Raw genomic sequence first — 17,454 nt, forward strand, 5'->3', positions numbered from 1 at the left:
GCAAGCGTCTTGTACATGCCTTGATTTGTAAGGTCATTGTGATATAATGGCTAGGAAACAACGTATTGGCATGACATACCTACTCATATCATCACAATAGCATAAGATTCAGGATAAAATGAAGTTGAAATGTGTTGTCTCATCTCCCGTACAGTGAATAATAATAAAAACTGCACTTAAAAACCTGCAGTTTCTTTTGTCACAACATCACTTGCATGGTGGAAGAGTATGATCGAAACTGTGGAGCCAAAAACCACGCTTTGGTCTTTTCTTCAGTACTAAACAATATGCATGCCAAGGACATGATACTGTATGTAATGTCGGTAATGCCGGGGGAAAAACAGAGAGTGTGAGTGTCAAGCCATTTCAACCAATCAAAGAAACAGTAGTATAATTTTATCATGGTTTAACTGAGGCATGTTCTGATCGCAAAATAACTATTGCACTTACTCCTCTGAACAATGATCGAAGTTATATACTTACTTTATTTGCCTTCGTAACCTTAGCTGTCAAGCTAGTAGATACGCTGTGTTTTTTCATCCCCTTGTCTTTCTCAAAAATGAAGGGAAAAAAATCAGGGGAAATGATATGGATCGATTATTTTTTATTATCTTTATTATTATCTTATTTTTCATATCCTTTTAACCACTCACAATGGACTTAATGTTACTTCGCCAAATAGCAAAACAACCAATGTAATCTACCGCATGCCCCGTAGCTTCCTTTTTTTCTTTTTTCTAGTGATTCATGCAAGACCTACGCGTAGAAAGTTTGTTTGAAAAAAAAAAAAAAAAAAAAAAAAAAAAAAAAAAAAAAAACCAATGATTATTGCCATGCGTTATCCATGCTGGTATGCTCATGAGGTGGTGCTTTTTTTTTTTTTTTTTTCCTTTCCACTATCCTTTGTGTAACAAATCTTATCACATTCTTTGTGCAGAGAAGCATGGACCATTACACGCACAATAACAGGATTTTGGCAAAGCTTTTCTTTTTTTCCTTCAAGTAAGGGGTGGAAATGTAGGAAGCTAGAGTTGGCCAATGGAAAATAACCGTGCTTCGCCTTGCTGTGCCGAATTCGCCTTTCGTAGAACTATTGCAACATAGGCAATAGAGCTCTAGGCGCTACATCTTTAACTTTCCTGAAAAGTAACAAACTGACCTGTCTTGGCATTTTCATACCCCCTCCCCTGGATAAATGTGCTACAACATACCAATAAGGAAGGTAAAGAGTCAATGTAGCTATATGCATTTATATACTACAAACAACATCATTTTTACTGAGAATATAAGAACTGCTTCTTTGTGTTTTTGAATCTTGTCTCTCACAAATAAGCAATCCATTAAAAAAAGAAAAAGAAAAAAAATGGCCCTTTCTTCTCCCATTCCTCTCTCCCCTCTTCACGAAATGATGGAAAAAGAATCCACCACTAAATTCATTCCAGATGTCGAAAAAGAGCTGGAGGAAATCAAGGTCTTCCTAGTCGAATCACTTAAAGAGGTTGAGGACTATCTTAACAAGCTCACCGTTTCTCTTTATAGAAGCACCACTTGTGAGTTACAGGTCTTGACAAAAGACCTCTTGGATATTGTGGAACGATATTACAACCGTACACTCCCAGATCTTTGCAAAATCGTTGATCAGATCCGAGCTTTGATGACCCGGTACGAGCACGCTTTCGAAGTCTTCGTCGATGAAGCCAAAGACACCATTTCGTCCTTACAAGACCTGATCAATATGGTCCCACCTTTACAGAGAGCCCACGAAGAAGCCGCGAACGGCTTTCAAATCATTTCTTTCAGGGCGCAAGATCTGATTGACAAATACAACGAGGCCTCTCGCGGTCATACTGAGACTCCACCCGACATAAAATTGTTTCATTTGGGTTAGGTACTCTTGCTTTTGTGGCCGTACCCTGTTTACCCTTGGCCCCCGTCGCAGGGACGATCAAATTGGCTGGTACCATTGCAGTGATGGCCGCAAGTAGCGGAAGTGGTGTCTCTGGGTTGGTAGCCAAGTATGACCAAGACTGAGATCTATAGCCAGGGCGTTGCCTACTTGCTGAAGCTGGAAGACTGTAATAGAGGGATCAAAGAACCCATTGCTGAAATTGGGAACAAGCTCTATGCTTGCAAGAATTTATTAGAAGAGGTGAAGAGCCACAGCAACCTAATCATGGTCGACAAGTATGCAGTGGATGTTCGGAAAAAAGAATACGAATGCGCGAAATGGAAGGCAGTGGCGATGAAGGAACTCTGTAATAGCATAATGTGCCATACGTATCAGATTTCCAAGCTTGGAATGACAGCTGAGTTTAAGAGGAAGCAAATCACCGAAGCAGCCTCTGCTGCTATCTGATATGGTGAATTAGCTATTCTTCTTTGTATATAGTTGTGTACAGGGACAAGCGTTTATAGGTTTGTTGCCCATATAGTGTCCAATGTGTCGAGGGAATAAAAAGCAAATGATGGCCCTATTGCTCTCCAGAAGCTTTTTTTTTTTTTTTTTTTTTTTTTTTTTTTTTCAATGCACCTTTGTATAACAAACCCTTTCACGAATTCCTGTGCGAACAATAAACTGGGGCTTCATTTTTATTTTTTTCCCTCATATCATGGGTAAAATGTAGGAAGTTGCAATACATGTATGGACTGCATTTTGCAGCATCTCCCAAATAGAGTTGAGCAATGAAAAAAATCATTTGCATATACCATTGGCTTTCACTATCTGCTTCCTTGAATGGTAGTGTTACATGGAAGGCAATGTGTCAATGTAGCTTTATTTATACTACAAACAACATCATTTTTACCTATTCCTTCTTTGTCATTTTGATTCTTGTCCCTCACAAATAAGCAATCCATTTTTTTTTTTAAAAAAAAAAAAAGTTCTTCTCCCTGCTTCCATTCCTCTCCCCCTTCTTCACGAGATGAAGGAAAGAGACTTTAGCTCTACATCTATTCTGGCTATCAAAGAAGAGTTAGAGGTAATCAAGGTTTCCCTTGGCGAAATCCGTAGATCGGTTGGTGACCATCTTAACGAGCCCGTTGTTTCTCTCCATGGTGCCTCCATTAGTGAAGCAAAGGCCTTGACGATTGGGTTCTTGGATTGTCTAGTACAATATTCCACGGAAACGCTTCCAGATCTCTACAGGGCCGTTTATCAAATCCAGGCTTTGACGACGCGTTATGAGCACCCCTTCGAAGTCTTCATTGGTAACGTCAATGACACCATTTCGCCCTTACAAGATCTAATCGATTTGGTTTATTTTTACGGCAAGGTCATAATAAAGCCGTGGGGCACTTTTTTAACATTTCTCTCAGGGCACAAAGGCTTATTTACAAATACAAGACGGCCTCTCACGGTCACACTTGGAGCGCTAAGGAATACGGAATTACTGCCGCTGCGCTGGGCGCCCTTACCATTGGAGTTACAACGCGTCCGCTTGCCATCGCTACACGGACGGTCAAAGTTGCTGCTTACAGCGACGGTCGCTGGTGTCAGAGGTATTGGTGGTATTTAATGTTTATTGGCATCCGATAATGACGAAGCCATGGATAGGATCTATAACCTGGAAGCCACCAACGTGCAGGAGCTGGTAAGATGTAGCATTGAGGTCGAAAGGCCTACTGTTGAAATTGGGATCAAACTCGATGCTTGTAGGGAATTACTAGAAGAGATGAAGAGATACAACAAGTCGATCACTGCCGGCAAGCATTTGGAAGATAGGCAGAAAGTAGAATACAGGCTCGCGAAAGGTGAGGCACTGAATGTGAGGGAACTCTGTGATAGCATAATGTATTGTGCGCATCAGATTACCGAGCTCAGAAGTTGTTTGATGTGACAAAATAACTATCTTTATTTGTGTAAGCTGTGTAAAGGAACAAGCGTTTATCGGTTTTGTTGGCCCTATTGCTCTCCAGAAGTCTTTTTTTTTTTATACAAACTGGGGTTTTATTGTTTATTTTTCCTTCATATCAGGGGTGAATGTTGAAAACCACATGTTTATACACTCCAGTCTCACTGTTTTGCAAAATGTGCAAAAAAGTGGATTTTATATACGTTCTGCGATGCTCATTGGCTAAATTCACATTTAATTCAAAATATTTATTCTAAAACCACAATTCAATTGGCTGATTTTTTGCTTGTCTTTCTCCTCTTACCCTTTGCCAGCCAATTTAAAATAAAAATTTTTGAATTAAATGTGAATCTAGCCAATGAGCATCGCAGAACGTATATAAAATCCACTTTTTTGCACATTTTGCAAAACAGTGAGACTGGAGTGTACTTTATTGCATAATCTAAATAGAGTTGACCAATGAAAAAAAACCGTGCTTCGCCTTACCACCGAGTGCTTTTCATGGTAATCATTTGTGTCTACCATAGAATCTCATAATGGGCACTTCATATCTATCTTTCGCAGAAAGTAACTGCTTTGGCATTTTTTTATTTTTATTTTTTTGTGCGCAGGTGCTTCATGCCCCTTTCCTGGATCAATGTGTTATAGCATGCCAATAAGGAGGGTAAGGAGTTTGTAGCTGTATATATAACAACACCTTTTTTACTGACAATATAAAAACTGCTTCTTTGTACTTTTCTTATCTCATAAACCAGCAATCCATTAAAAAAAATCAAAAAAATAACCCTTGTCCCTTCTTCCACCTCTCTCTTCCCTCTTCACAAAAAGATGGAAAAACAGCCTACCCCTAATTTCATTCCAGATGTCGAAATAGAGTTGAAGATAATCGAGTTCTTTATTGTCGAAGCTCCTGACTATTACGAGATCTATCTTGGCAAGCTCCCCAATTCGCATTATGAAGCCCCCGATTGCGAACTAAAGTCTTTGATAAAAAAATCCCTGAGTACTATGAGAAAATATCTCAATGATACGCTCCCAAAACTTTGCAACTTCGTTAATGACATCCGGGGTTTGATGACTTGTTACGAGCACACCTTTGGGATATTTGTCGGTGAGATCGAAGGCACCATTTCATCCTTACAAGGCCTGATCGATAGAGCTGGGCCTTTACAAAAAGTTCATGAAGAAGCCGCGACAGACCTTTATGAAATTTTGCTCAAGGCAGGCGATCTGACTCAAAAATACAAAGAGGACTTTGATAAGCATACTAGGAGCCGTAAACTATTCGAAGCTGCTTCTTTTGGATTAGCCATCTTTGCCTGTCTGGCCATACCTAGTCCGGCTGTGCTCCCCGTTTCAGGCGTGATAAAGATGCTTGCCACTGCTACTGTAACGATACCCACTGGTTACGCGAGTTATTTCCTTTGGGGAAAAGCCAAGAATCACCAGACCGTGGCTACCGAGTATGACCAGAAAGTCATCAAGTTGAAGGACCTGCTGAGCACCAACGATAAGTTTAGAAAACCTATTGACGTTATTGGCGGCAAGTTTGCTGATTGTATGGAAACACTAGGATATCTGATGACCCTCAGCAAGCCGATGGCCAAAATATATGAAGAGGATGAGAAGAAAGAACAGTATGTGGAAATACAAGCCAAGGCGAAGGCGATAAGAAATCTCTGTGATAGCATGAAACGTCATCCGTATCGGATTTCCAAGCTTAAAATCACAATTGAGTTTAAGATGAAGCAAATCACTGAGATATAGCTATTCGTTTATAACCAAATAGTGTTCATAGTGGCAGAATAATAAAAGCAAATGATGATCCTATTGCTCTCCAGAATTATATTTTTCTCCCATATCATGGGTAAAAATTAGGAAACTTCATGTGCATGTACAGTACTCTGTTGCATAATGTAAATAGAGTTGACCAATGAAAAAATCGTGCTTCGCCTTGCTACCGAGCGCCTTCATGTCCCCCCTTGGATGACTGTGCTACAACATGCTAAAGGAAGGCAAAGAGTCAAAGTAAAGCTATATTTATGCTAAACAACACCCATACTTATTGGCAATATAAAACTGCTTCTTTGTATTTTGATTCTTGCTCCATTTAAAAAAAATTCTTTCCTCTCTTCCACTCCCCCCTCCGCCTCTCTTCACGAAATGAAGGAAAAAGAGCCTACCATTAAACTCATCCAAGATATCAAAGAAGGGTTGGAAAGAATCAAGGTCTTTCTTGACCAATCCCTTAAATGGGTCGATGACTATCTCAACAAGTCCGTCGTTTCTCATTATGCAATCACCACTAGTGAACTAAAGGCCCCAACAACAGATTTCTTGGGCATTGTAGCACACTTTTTCAAGGAAGAGCTCCCAGGCCTTTACAAGGTCGTTGATCAAATTCGGGATTTGATGACTTGTTACGAGCATACCTTTGAAGTCTTCGTCGGTGAGGCTGAAACCATTTTGTCCTTGCAAGGTTTGACCAACATGGCCCAATCTTTACAAAGAGCCCATGAAGAAGCCGCGAACGGCTATACTGCCATTTGCCACAAGGCAAAAGAGCTTATGGACAAGTACGAGGCGGCCTCTCGTGGGTATACTGCCACCCATAAACTATTCAAACTTGCTTCTTTTGGGCTAACCATCTGTTCCTGTGCGACCGTACTTCGTTTGGCTTTGCCCGAACGTGCGGCTAACATGCTTATTGGTTCTACTGTAGTGCTATCCGCTGGCGTCGGGAGGCAATTCTGTGAGTTGAAAGCCGAGGTTTGCCAGACCAAGGCTACGGCCTATGACCAGGAAGTCACCAAATTGCAGAAACTGATAGACAACAACAAGGAGTTCGAAAAACCTATTAGTGCAATTAGCGAGGAGTCCGATGCTTGTATGGTGTCGCTAGCGGAGTTGAGGCACCTCAGTAAACCGCTAATTGGCGAAAAGTATGAAGAGGGTGACAAGAAAGAAGAATACGAGGCTGCGAAAAGCAAGGCAAAGGCGATAAAACAACTCTGTGATAGCATAAGGTGTCATCCGTATCAGATTTCCAAGCTTAAAATGACAGCTGAGTTTAAGATGAAGCAAATAGCCGAAGCAGCCTCTGTTGCTATTTGATGTGATGAGTTATCTGTACAGAAACAAGCGTTTATAGGCTTTATTGGCCATATAGTACCCATAGTGTCAGAAGAATAAAAGTAATTGATGGCTCCATTGCTCTCCAGAAGTTTTTTTTTTTTTTTTTTTTTTTTTTTCTTAACTATCCTTTGAATAACAAAGTCTTTCACGGATCCCTGCGCGAACAATAAACTGGGGGTTTATTTTTTATTTTTTTTTCTCTCAGATCAGGGGCGGAAGTGTAGGAAACTACATGGACTGTACATGTACTTTGTTGTATAATCTAAATAGAGTTAACCAATGAAAAAAACCATGCTTCGCCTTGCTACCGAGCGCATTTCATGGTAATCATTTGCATATACCATTGGCTTTCACAATGGGTACTACAAACCTCTATCTTTCCCGAAAAGAAACAAACTGACCTGCCTTGGCATATTCTTGTGCGTAGCCACTCTATGCCCACTCCCCTGGATGGTGGTGTTACAACATGCCAATACGGAAGGCAATGGGCCAATGTGGCTTTATTTATACTAACAGCAGCACTATTTTTGCTGACAATATAAGAACTGCTTCTTTGTCAATTTGATTCTTGTTTTTTAAATAAGCAATCCTTTTAAAAAAAGAAAAAAAATGGCTCTTTGCCTTCCCTCCATCCCTCTCCCCCTTCTTCACGAAATGAAGGGAAAAGATCTCAGCACAACACTCATTCCAGATATCAAAGAGGACTTGATGAAAATTAAGGTCTCCCTTGACGAATTCCGTAGTTGGGTCGATGGCTATCTTAGCAAGCTCGAGATTTCTCTTTGTGGTACCCCCATTGGTGAAGCAAAGACCTTGACAATTGAATTCTTGGTTTGTCTAGTACGATATTGCACGGGAACACTCCCAGATCTTTACATGGTCGTTGATCGAATCCGGACTTTGATGACTCGTTACGACCACGTCTTCAGAGTCTTCGCCAGTGAAGCCAAAGACACAATTTTGTTTTTAGAAGACCTGATCGAGTCGGTTCCAAATTTTCGACAAGAGCATATAGAAACGGCGAAGATGTTTTTTAGCATTTCTCTCAGGGCACAAAAGCTTATTGGCGAATACAACGAGGCCTCTAGTAGTCACAATAAGAGCGCTAAGAAATACACCGCTGCTGAGGGTACTGCGTTGAGGGTTGCTAGCGCTGGGCTAGGCGTCCTTGCCCTTGTGGCTATACCCTGTCCGCCTTTGGCCATCATTACGAGGGTGGGCCATGCTGCTGCCCTTACAACCGTGGTCGCTGGTGCCGGGGTCGCTTGCTGTTATACGGCAGCCACCCATAACTCGGGCAAGGCTAGGGTCTATAGCCTGGGAGCTACCAACATGGGGGAGCTGGATAGGTGTAGCAATGTAATGAAAGAGTCCGCTTTTAATATTGGGGACAAACTCTACGATTGTAAGAATTTACTAAAAGGGGTGAAGGACCACAGCAAGCCGACCACTGCCGGCATGTATACAGCTGATATCCAGGAAGAAGAATATAGGCTCGCGAAAGGCAAGGCAGAGGAGATGAAGAAACTCTGTGATATCATAATGTATAGTGCGAATCAGATTACCCAGCTCGGAATGACAGCTGAGTTCAAGATGAGCCTGCTTAAGTGACGAATTAACTATCTTTATTTGTGTATAGTTGTGTACAGGAACAAGTGCTGATAGGTTTTGTTGACCATGTAGTGTCCATAGTGTCCAGAGTGTCAGAAGAATAAAAAACAAAATGATGGCCCTATTGCTCTCCAGAAGATTTTTTTTTTTTTTTTTTTTTTTTTTCACTATCCCTTTGTATTACAAACCTTTCGCGGATCTCTGCATGAACAATAGACTGGGATGGTTTCTTTTTTGTTATTTCCCTCAATCAGGGGTAAAAGTAGTGTACAGTGCGCCCTTGACATAGTGTCGAAAATCGACATTATATCAAGTTTTCATTCCTATTCATTTCAATTCAATAAATATATCAAACTCCATTTTTTACTTTTTTTTTCACCAGTATGAATGAGGTAGTAAAAATGGAGTTTGATATATTTATTGAATTGAAATGAATAGAAAAGAAAATTTGAAAGATGAAGCAAATAATCGAAGCAGCCTCTGTTGCTATCTGATGTGCTGAATCAGCTGTTCTCACTTGTATATAGCTGTGTACAGGAACAAGCGTTTATAGGTTTTGTTGGCCATATAGTGTCCATAGTTTCAGAAGAATAAAAAACAACATGACGATCCTATTGCTCTCCAGAACTTTTTTTTTTTTTTTCTTTTTCTTCACTGTACCTTTGTATAACAAACCCTTTCACGGATCGATCCTGCGCGAACGATAAACTGGGGTTTGTTTTGTATTTTTTATTTTTATCCTCATATCAGGCGTGAAAGTGTAGGAAGCTGTAATACATGTGTGGACTGCACTTTGTTGCATATCCCAAATAGAGTTGACCAATGAAATAAAATCGTGCTTCGCCTTGCTACCGAGCGCTACAAATCTCTATCTTTCCCGGAAAGAAACAAACTGACCTGTCTTGGCATCCTTTTGTACGTAGCTACTTCATGCTCTCCCCCTTGGATGATTGTGTTACAACATGACAATAAGGAAGGCAATGAGTTAATGTAGCTGTATATATGCTACAAATAACACCATTTTTACTGACAATATAAGAACTGCTTTGTTATTTTGATTCTTGTCTCTCGCAAATAAGCAATCCTTTTTTTTTTTTTTTTTTTTTTTTTTTTTTTTTTAAAAAAAAAATAAGGCTCTTCCCCTTCCTTCAATTCCTCTCCCCTTCTTCACGAAATGAAGGGAAAAGGCCTTAGCACAATACCCATTCCAGATATCAAAGAAGAGTTGGAGAAAATCAAGGTCTTCCTTGACGAATTTCATAGATGGATCGATGACTATCTTAGCAAGCTCGTCATTTCTCCTCACGGTACCTCTATTAATGAAGCAAAGACCTTAACAATTGAATTCTTGGGTTGTCTGGTACGATATTCCACGGAAACGCTCCCAGATTTTTACATGGTCGTTGATCAAATCCGGGCTTTGATGATTCGTTACGAGCACACCTTGGAGGTCTTCATCAGTGGAGCTAATGATACTATTTCATCCTTACAAGTCCTAATCGATTTGGTTTCGTTTTTTCGGCAAGAACATATAGAAACGGCGAAGGTGTTTCTTAACATTTCTCTGAGGGCACAAAGGCTTATTGACAAATACAAGGCGGCCTCTCATGATCACACTCAGAGCACTAAGAAATATGGAATTGCTGGCGCTACTGGGCTGGGGATTGCTAGCGCTGGGCTGGGCGCCTTTGCCTTTGTGACTATGCCCTACTCGCCTTTGGCCATCGTTTTAGGCGCGACCCGTCCTGTCCTTACAGGGACGACCCATACTACCCTTACAGGGGCGATCCATGCTGCCCTTACAGGGACAACCCAAGCTGCTGTCCTTGCAGCGGTGTTCGCTGGTGCCGGGAGTATCTGCTCTTTATCGGTATCCGCGCACAACCGGGACGAGGCTAGGGTTTATAGCCTGGGAGCCACCAATATGCAAGAGCTGGACAGGTGTAGCAAGGAGATCAAAGAGTCCATTTTTGAAATCGGGAACAAACTCTCTGCTTGTAAGAACTTACTAGAAGGGGTGAAAAGCCAAAGCAAGCCGATCACCGCCGGCATGTATTCGGAGGATACCCAGAGAGAAGAATACAGGCTTGCGAAAGGCAAGACAGTGGAGATGAAAGAGCTCTGTGATAGCGTAATGTACAGCGCGCACCAGATTACCGAGCTCGGGATGACAATTGAGTTTAAGATGAAGTTGTTGATGTAACGAAATAGCTATGTTTATTTTTGTATTGTAATGTACAGAAACAAGCGGTTATCGCTATCTATTGTTGGCCAAATAATGTTAATAGTGTCGGAAGAATAAAAGCAAATGACGACCCTATTGCTTTCCAGAGGATTTTTGTTTATTATAGTTATTATTATTATTATATTTCACAATCCTCTGTATAAACTGTAGGAACCTACATGGACTTTACTTTTTGTTGCAAATTCTAAATAGGGCTGGACAATAAAAAAATCGTGCTTTGCCCTTGCCACTGAGCGCATTTCATGGCAATCATTTGTATATACCATTGGCTTTCACAATGGACGCTACCTGCTTCATGCTCCCCTTCCTTGGATGACTGTGTTGCATGCCAATAAGGCAAAGAGTCCATGTAGTTATATATACTACAAACAGCACCATTTTTTTGCTGACAATAAAAGAATTACCTCTTTTTTATTTTGATTCTTGTTTCTCACAAATAAGCAATCCATTTTTTATTAAATAAAAAGGTTCTTCCGCTTCCTTCCATTCCTCTCCCCCTTCTTCACGGAATGAAGGAAAGAGACTTTAGCACTACATTCATTCCAGGTATCCAAGGGAACTTGGAGGAAATCAAGATCTTCCTTGATGGATTCCTTAGATAGGTCGATGGCCATCTTAACGAGCCGGTAGTTTCTCTTTATGCAACCACCACTAGTGAAGTAAAAGTCTTAATGAATGATTTCTTGGGTTTTCTGGTAAAATACCCCACGGAAACAGTCCCAGATCTTTACAGGGTCCTTGATCGAATCCAAGCTTTGATGACTCGTCATAAGGACACCTTCGTAGTCTTCATCGATGAGGCCGAAAACACCATTTCACCCTTACATGGCTTGATCGATTTGGTTCCATTTTTACGGCAAGAGCATACAAATCCGTAAGGGACTTTCAAATCATTTCTCTCAAGGCACGAAGTCTTATTGAAAAATACAAGGATGCCCTTCACGACCACACTGAGAGCGCTAAGGAATACAGAATTGCTGCCGCTGCGGTGGGTACCCTTGCCTTTGTTGTTACAAACCGTCCACTGGCCATCGCTACATGGACGATCAAAGTTGCTGTCCTTACAGCGGCAGCAGCTGGTGTCGGAGGTATTGGAGGTAATTGCTGTTTGTTGGCATATAATGACGAAACCATGGATAGGATCTATAACCTGGGAGCCATCAACATGCAGGAGCTGGACAGGTGTAGCAAGGAGATCGAAGAGTCCATTTTTGAAATTGGGATCAAACTCGATGCTTGTAGGGAATTACTAGAAGGAGTGAAGAACCACAGCAAGCTGAGCACTGCCGGTATGTATTCCGAGGATATCCAGAAAGAAGAATACAAGGTCGCAAAAGGCAAGGCAGTGGAGATGAAAGAACTCTGTAGTAGCATAATGTATTGTGCGCATCAGATTATTGAGCTCAGAATGACAGCCGAGTTAAGGAGAAGTTGCTTGGTGTGGCGAAATAACTATCTTTACTTGCGTATAGCCGTCTATAGGAATAAGCGTTTATCGCTATCTATTGTTGGCCAAATAGTGTTAATAGTGTCGGAAGAATAAAAAGCAAATGATGGCCCTATTGCCCTCCAGAAGTTTTTTTTTTTTTTTTTGAAAGTTAGGAAGTAATGATACATGAATGGACAGCACATTCTAAATTTGACCAATGAAAAAAATCGAGCGCTACAAATCTCTATCTTTCCCGGAAAGAAACAAACTGACCTGTCTTGGCATCCTTTTGTATGTAGCTACTTCATGCTCCCTCCCTTGGATGGTCGTGTTACAACATAGCAATAGGGAAGACAATGAGCTAATGTAGCTATATATACTACAAAAAATACCGTTTTTACTGACAATATAAGAACTGCCTCTTTGTCACTTTGATTCTTGTCTCTCACAAATAAGCAATCCATTTAAAAAAAAAAAAAATGGCTCTTTCCCCTCCTCCCACTCCTCTCTCCCTCCTTCACGGAATGAAGGGAAAAGACCTTAGCACAATACCCATTCCAGATATCAAACAAGACTTGGAGAGAATCAAGGCCTTTTTGGACGATTTCCTTAAATGGGTTGGTGACTATCTTAACAACCTCACTTCTCTTTATGCAGCCGCCACTCGTGAAAAGAAGGCCCTGATAAATGAGTTCTTGGATTTGGTGGAGCAATATTGCGATAAAACACTCCCAGCCCTTTACGGAATCATTGATCAAATCCGAGTTTTGATGAATTACTATGAGTACATCTTCAAAATCTTCATTGGTGAAGCCGATAAAATTATTTTGGCCTTAGAACGCCTGCTCAACGAGGTCCTGCCTTTACAGGAAGCTCATGAAGCTGCCATTAAGGGCTTTGTAGGCATTTCTCTCAAGGCAGAACAACATGCTGAAAAATGGACGAGAGCCTTCGATGACCACACTAAGATTGCCGAGAAATGCGAAGATGTCGGAGTTACCGGGCTGGGAATTACTGCCGCTAGCCTAGGAATTACTTTCGCTGGTTGGGCCGCCTATACCCTTGCAACTATATCCTTTCCGCCTTTGGCCCTCGTTACAGGGGCGACCCAAGCTTTTTTCCTTGCAGGTGCGACCCAAGCTGCTGCCACTGCAGGCACGACCCAAGCTGCTTTACTTACAATGATGACCAATGCTGCTGCCCTCACAGGAGCGACCAATGCTGCTGTCCTTGCAGGGGCGACCAATGCTACTCTCCTTACAGGGGTTAAAGCTGCTGCCGTTTCAGCGGTGGCCACTGGCGCTGGGGGTATTTGCTCTTTGTCGGTAGCCGCTCATAACTCTAACAAGGCTAAGGCCTATTTCTTGGGAGCCACCCATATGCTGGATCTGGTCAATTGTTGCGAGAACCTCATCGGACCCATTGTTAAAATTAAGGGGGAGTTCAATGACTGTAAGGATTCACTAGAACAGATGAAGGACCAGAGTATACTGATCGCTTTTGGCAAGTATCCAGAGGGAAACCGGAGAGAACAATACAAGACCGCAAAAGGCATGGCAATACAGATGAAAGAACTCTGTAAGACCATAGCAGCTGGTGCGGATCAGGTTACCGCGCTCAGAATGTCAGCTGAGTTAAGGAAGAAATCCCTTGGTATGGCGAAATAGCTATCTTTACGTGTATAGCTGTGTACTGGAACAAGCATTTATAGCTATTGTTGGCCATACAATGTCCATAGTGTCAGAAGAATAAAAACAAAATAATGACCTTATTGCTCTCCAGAAGTATTTCCTTTATTTTTGTTTTGCTCTTTCATTTCATTTTTACACTTTTCAATTATTTTTTCGATTTTCTTCCTCCGGTCACCGCAGACTTGTTCTCAATCCTTGGGATTTTGACCAACGATCTCGGAGGCTGCCTCGAGGAATTTGCTGAGGCCCCACGCCCTCTGCCACTTGAACGAGTAGGACGAGCGGTTTGGGCAGAAGCAGAGGAAGCGTTACCCTTGCTATTACCAGCGTATTCTTCGTCGGTTTGGTAGCCTTGATCCTCATTGTCATCGCCCAGTCCTCGGCCCCCCTCTATGGTTTCTTCCTCTGTATCATCTGCAAATGCGGTTCGAGCATTTCGCTTCGTACCTCTTGTAGGTGCTTTTGTGTTCTGGATAGAGCCAGAAGGTTTTTCGTCTTTTATGGATGACCGAGTAGGCCTAGGACGAGAAGAGGAGCTTGGAGTAGTGCCGGCTGTAGCAACACTATTTGAAGATTGCGAAGCCTTCCCAGAAGGCTTTGGCTTCCTGGCAGGTGCTTTTCTTCTTACAGCTGCCTTTATTGTCGGGTCGGAAGGGGTAATGGCATCAGATGCTTCAGACTTGCCCTTGCCCTTACCCTTTGGTGTTGGTTTGGCAGCGGCAGAAGCCTTGGTTGGGGCTGAAGTAGCAGGTGCCTGTTCTGAGGTTGATGACAGCGCCTTATCTTTGCCTTTGCCTTTGCCTTTGCCTTTGCCCTTGGTGCTAGGTGCAGCCTTGGCGCTTTGGCCGCCCTTGTTACCGCGTCCGACGGCCGCTGTAGTGGCCGAGCTCTTTGGCTCCGCAGCTTTCTTCGTCGTTTTCTTAGTCCCCGAAGGCGCGGATGGGGATGTGGATGGAGGCGCAGCTCCTTCAGAAATCGGGGAGACAAACGCAATACGAGCATAATTGCTGTTCCTGTAACCGAAGATCCCGGAGTCCATTCCTTGTCGAACAGCCTGTTTGAAATGTGGCTCTTGAGAAGCCTGAGGGATGTCGAACGAGCATTCGATGTAGCGCTTGAGAAACGCTCGTGTAGATCCCTCCTTTTTATTTTCCGTTCTGATGCCGCGCTGCATAAACAAACAAATTGAAATAGGGAACCCAAGGTGTTAATGAGGGCCTTGGGTTTCATATAGACCATACACTTTTCTTACATCGGTCAGAGCAAGTTACTTACGCTGATCATGTTAATATAGTTCGACACAATGTCGCTGTCGGCTTGGGCCGCATTTTGAGCAGCACGAGCCCTAGTGATGCGCGTGGCTACTGCGGTGCCCTTGCTCTTGGCTTTAGATGAAGTTGGCTTTGAAGGAGGAGCAGGATTCGTAGCTTTGGCTTCATTCGCTTTGGTCTGTTCTTCGCCATCTTCTGCATCCTCACCATCTTGGTCATCTTCATCCTCGGCTTCCTCGGCATTATCATCTTCTTGTTCATTTTCGCCCTGCTCTTCCTCTTCCTCTTCATCCTCTTCCTCTACTTCTTCTTCTTCCTCCTCTTCTTTTCCTTCTTCCACCTCTTCCTCTTCGTCATCGTCCCCTCCTTCGTCTTTGTACTCCTCATCATCTTCATTTTCTTCGGCCTGCCCTTCATCTCTTTGGTCTTGGCCATTATTGCCATCCTTACCATCATTGGCATCCGCCCCTTCTTCTTCAGCTCCATCCTCTTCACTTGCTACTTTTCTACCTTCATCGCCATCGTTACCTGCTCCTCCATACTCCTCTTCATTATTCTCGGTTTTGAGCGCCTCCTGATCAACAGCTGAGCTGTGCGTAGCTTTGGACTTTGACTTTGACTTTGATCTAGACTTGGGTTTGGGTTTGGGTTTAGGCTTGGGTTTGGGATCTGGGATTTGATGAGCGTTGTTATTGTTGTCATCATCAAAGGGAACCACAGTTGTTTCTCGGCTAAAGAGATAGTCTTCTAGGCTTGGATTCAACTTCTCTGTCTCGGCTTCAGTGTCTGCTTCTTCCTCAGTCTGTGGAGCCCTTGGACCAAGCTGTGCTGTCATCTTCATTTTGCTTGAACTGCTGCCACTTGCCGTCATTTGGTCCGAATACCGGCCATCGTAATTGGGATGGCTCTTCACGCGTATTAAAGCCCGTTCGAGGCCTTCGATTACATCCTCGAGACTCTCTATTTCCCCTGGCCCTTGCGAGAGTAAAGGTGTTTTGGCAGTAACGACTACTTGTATAGAAAAAAAAAAAAAAAAAAAAAAAGTAAAGCAAGACAAAAGCAAATATGAAAATTGAGGTTAACGGAGACAAGTTTTCTTAGTAAATTATTCTTACAACAAAAAAAAAAAAAAAAAAAAAAAAAAAAAAGTATTTTGAAATTATTACACTTACTGTCTTGGGTAGAAGAGGACACGTCGTACGACGGATCGTTGATGGTGGCGTCCTGCGGAGTTGTAATTTCCAAAGGCTCGGATCCAAGATCTAGATCCGCGCGAGATTTGGCGCAGTTGCCCATGATTTGATGGCAAGCGGTAAAGTAATGTGAAGGAATGTTGGAAGACTTTTATTTTATTTTATTTTTTTTATTTTTTAATTTTTATTTTATTTTTTTTTTTTAAAAAAAGATGGTTTCAAGGTTGTTACACTGATTAGGTGAAAGCTGATTCTTTTTTTTTTTTTTTATGTTTTTATTTCTTCCTTTGCATTTATTAGAAAAAGAGAAAAGGGTCTTAAAAGGAAAGGAACCAATGTTTATATCAGACATCAGACATCAGACAGCAGACATCAGATGATGGCTTTTTTTACTTTTGATATTTACTGGAGAACATCTTCGAAGCATCACTGTGGATACGTTTTTTTTTTTTTTTTTTTTTTTTTTCTTTCTCTTTTTCCCAAGACTAATTAATTATATATTGAATCCTGACATGCGCGGGGAATTAAAAAGACGGAAGAGAACTCGCTGTGGTATACAGTGTACATGTGCACTGTGTATATAAAAAATGATATTACAAGTGTGTTGAGAGAGGACATTTTGCACATTCGTTCAGAGCAACGCAACAGTATCATCAGCAAATAATAATAATAATAATAATATCCGATGGTCGCTTCTTAAAGAAAGAAATTGTGGTCTTTTTTTTTTTTTTTTTTTAAAAAAAATCCATCTTTCCCTTCCACTGAGTATCCACATACAAAGGGTATAATAACCGAGTGCGTGTATATAGTGTCTTTTATAGATATATATTTATTTCGTTTCTATTTTTGTTATTGGCTTCTTGCTGCACAGGATTGGGCCATGTTCTTCAACATTGAAGAACAAATCTCTTTGCTGTCTGGTGTACCATTGTCGCATGACGCAAACTTCGCCTCCGCCTCTATTTTACATCTCTTGTAGGACTCTCTGTTCCTGATGTCCCTGGTATTCCTGAGACTCCTTTCCTCAC

At 41.8% G+C, this 17,454-nt stretch overlaps 9 protein-coding genes across 9 annotated transcripts; 8 read left to right on the top strand and 1 right to left on the bottom strand.

The window, feature by feature from the left end:
* Window positions 1–1,363: 1,363 nt before the first annotated feature.
* BCR41DRAFT_367752 (hypothetical protein) lies at window positions 1,364–1,888 on the top strand (the record flags this gene model as incomplete). The annotated part of the gene is made up of 1 exon (XM_022026332.1): window positions 1,364–1,888. One exon carries the CDS (start codon window positions 1,364–1,366, stop codon window positions 1,886–1,888), a length of 525 nt encoding a protein of 174 aa, XP_021885129.1.
* A 129-nt stretch (window positions 1,889–2,017) lies between these two features.
* Window positions 2,018–2,356, top strand: BCR41DRAFT_392729 (hypothetical protein; the record flags this gene model as incomplete). The annotated part of the gene is made up of 1 exon (XM_022028487.1): window positions 2,018–2,356. One exon carries the CDS (start codon window positions 2,018–2,020, stop codon window positions 2,354–2,356), a length of 339 nt encoding a protein of 112 aa, XP_021885130.1.
* Window positions 2,357–2,921: 565 nt separating this feature from the next.
* On the top strand, window positions 2,922–3,515 carry BCR41DRAFT_392730 (hypothetical protein; the record flags this gene model as incomplete). The annotated part of the gene is made up of 2 exons (XM_022028488.1): window positions 2,922–3,207; window positions 3,316–3,515. 2 exons carry the CDS (start codon window positions 2,922–2,924, stop codon window positions 3,513–3,515), a joined length of 486 nt encoding a protein of 161 aa, XP_021885131.1.
* A 1,164-nt stretch (window positions 3,516–4,679) lies between these two features.
* Window positions 4,680–5,618, top strand: BCR41DRAFT_367753 (hypothetical protein; the record flags this gene model as incomplete). Its single annotated transcript, XM_022026333.1, has 1 exon — window positions 4,680–5,618. The coding sequence occupies one exon, from the start codon at window positions 4,680–4,682 to the stop codon at window positions 5,616–5,618; it is 939 nt and encodes a 312-aa protein (XP_021885132.1).
* Window positions 5,619–6,014: 396 nt separating this feature from the next.
* BCR41DRAFT_392732 (hypothetical protein) lies at window positions 6,015–6,965 on the top strand (the record flags this gene model as incomplete). Its single annotated transcript, XM_022028489.1, has 1 exon — window positions 6,015–6,965. One exon carries the CDS (start codon window positions 6,015–6,017, stop codon window positions 6,963–6,965), a length of 951 nt encoding a protein of 316 aa, XP_021885133.1.
* Window positions 6,966–7,595: 630 nt separating this feature from the next.
* On the top strand, window positions 7,596–8,597 carry BCR41DRAFT_367755 (hypothetical protein; the record flags this gene model as incomplete). The annotated part of the gene is made up of 1 exon (XM_022026334.1): window positions 7,596–8,597. The coding sequence occupies one exon, from the start codon at window positions 7,596–7,598 to the stop codon at window positions 8,595–8,597; it is 1,002 nt and encodes a 333-aa protein (XP_021885134.1).
* Window positions 8,598–9,771: 1,174 nt separating this feature from the next.
* On the top strand, window positions 9,772–12,385 carry BCR41DRAFT_392734 (hypothetical protein; the record flags this gene model as incomplete). Its single annotated transcript, XM_022028490.1, has 4 exons — window positions 9,772–10,728; window positions 11,445–11,684; window positions 11,774–12,206; window positions 12,315–12,385. The coding sequence occupies 4 exons, from the start codon at window positions 9,772–9,774 to the stop codon at window positions 12,383–12,385; spliced, it is 1,701 nt and encodes a 566-aa protein (XP_021885135.1).
* Window positions 12,386–12,750: 365 nt separating this feature from the next.
* On the top strand, window positions 12,751–13,938 carry BCR41DRAFT_411789 (hypothetical protein; the record flags this gene model as incomplete). Its single annotated transcript, XM_022029459.1, has 1 exon — window positions 12,751–13,938. The coding sequence occupies one exon, from the start codon at window positions 12,751–12,753 to the stop codon at window positions 13,936–13,938; it is 1,188 nt and encodes a 395-aa protein (XP_021885136.1).
* Window positions 13,939–14,107: 169 nt separating this feature from the next.
* On the bottom strand, window positions 14,108–16,529 carry BCR41DRAFT_392736 (hypothetical protein; the record flags this gene model as incomplete). Its single annotated transcript, XM_022028491.1, has 3 exons — window positions 14,108–15,130; window positions 15,238–16,244; window positions 16,406–16,529. 3 exons carry the CDS (start codon window positions 16,527–16,529, stop codon window positions 14,108–14,110), a joined length of 2,154 nt encoding a protein of 717 aa, XP_021885137.1.
* Window positions 16,530–17,454: the final 925 nt, after the last annotated feature.

Source organism: Lobosporangium transversale (genome assembly GCF_002105155.1).
Source record: "Lobosporangium transversale strain NRRL 3116 chromosome Unknown BCR41scaffold_4, whole genome shotgun sequence".
In the NCBI taxonomy this organism is placed as follows: domain Eukaryota; kingdom Fungi; phylum Mortierellomycota; class Mortierellomycetes; order Mortierellales; family Mortierellaceae; genus Lobosporangium; species Lobosporangium transversale.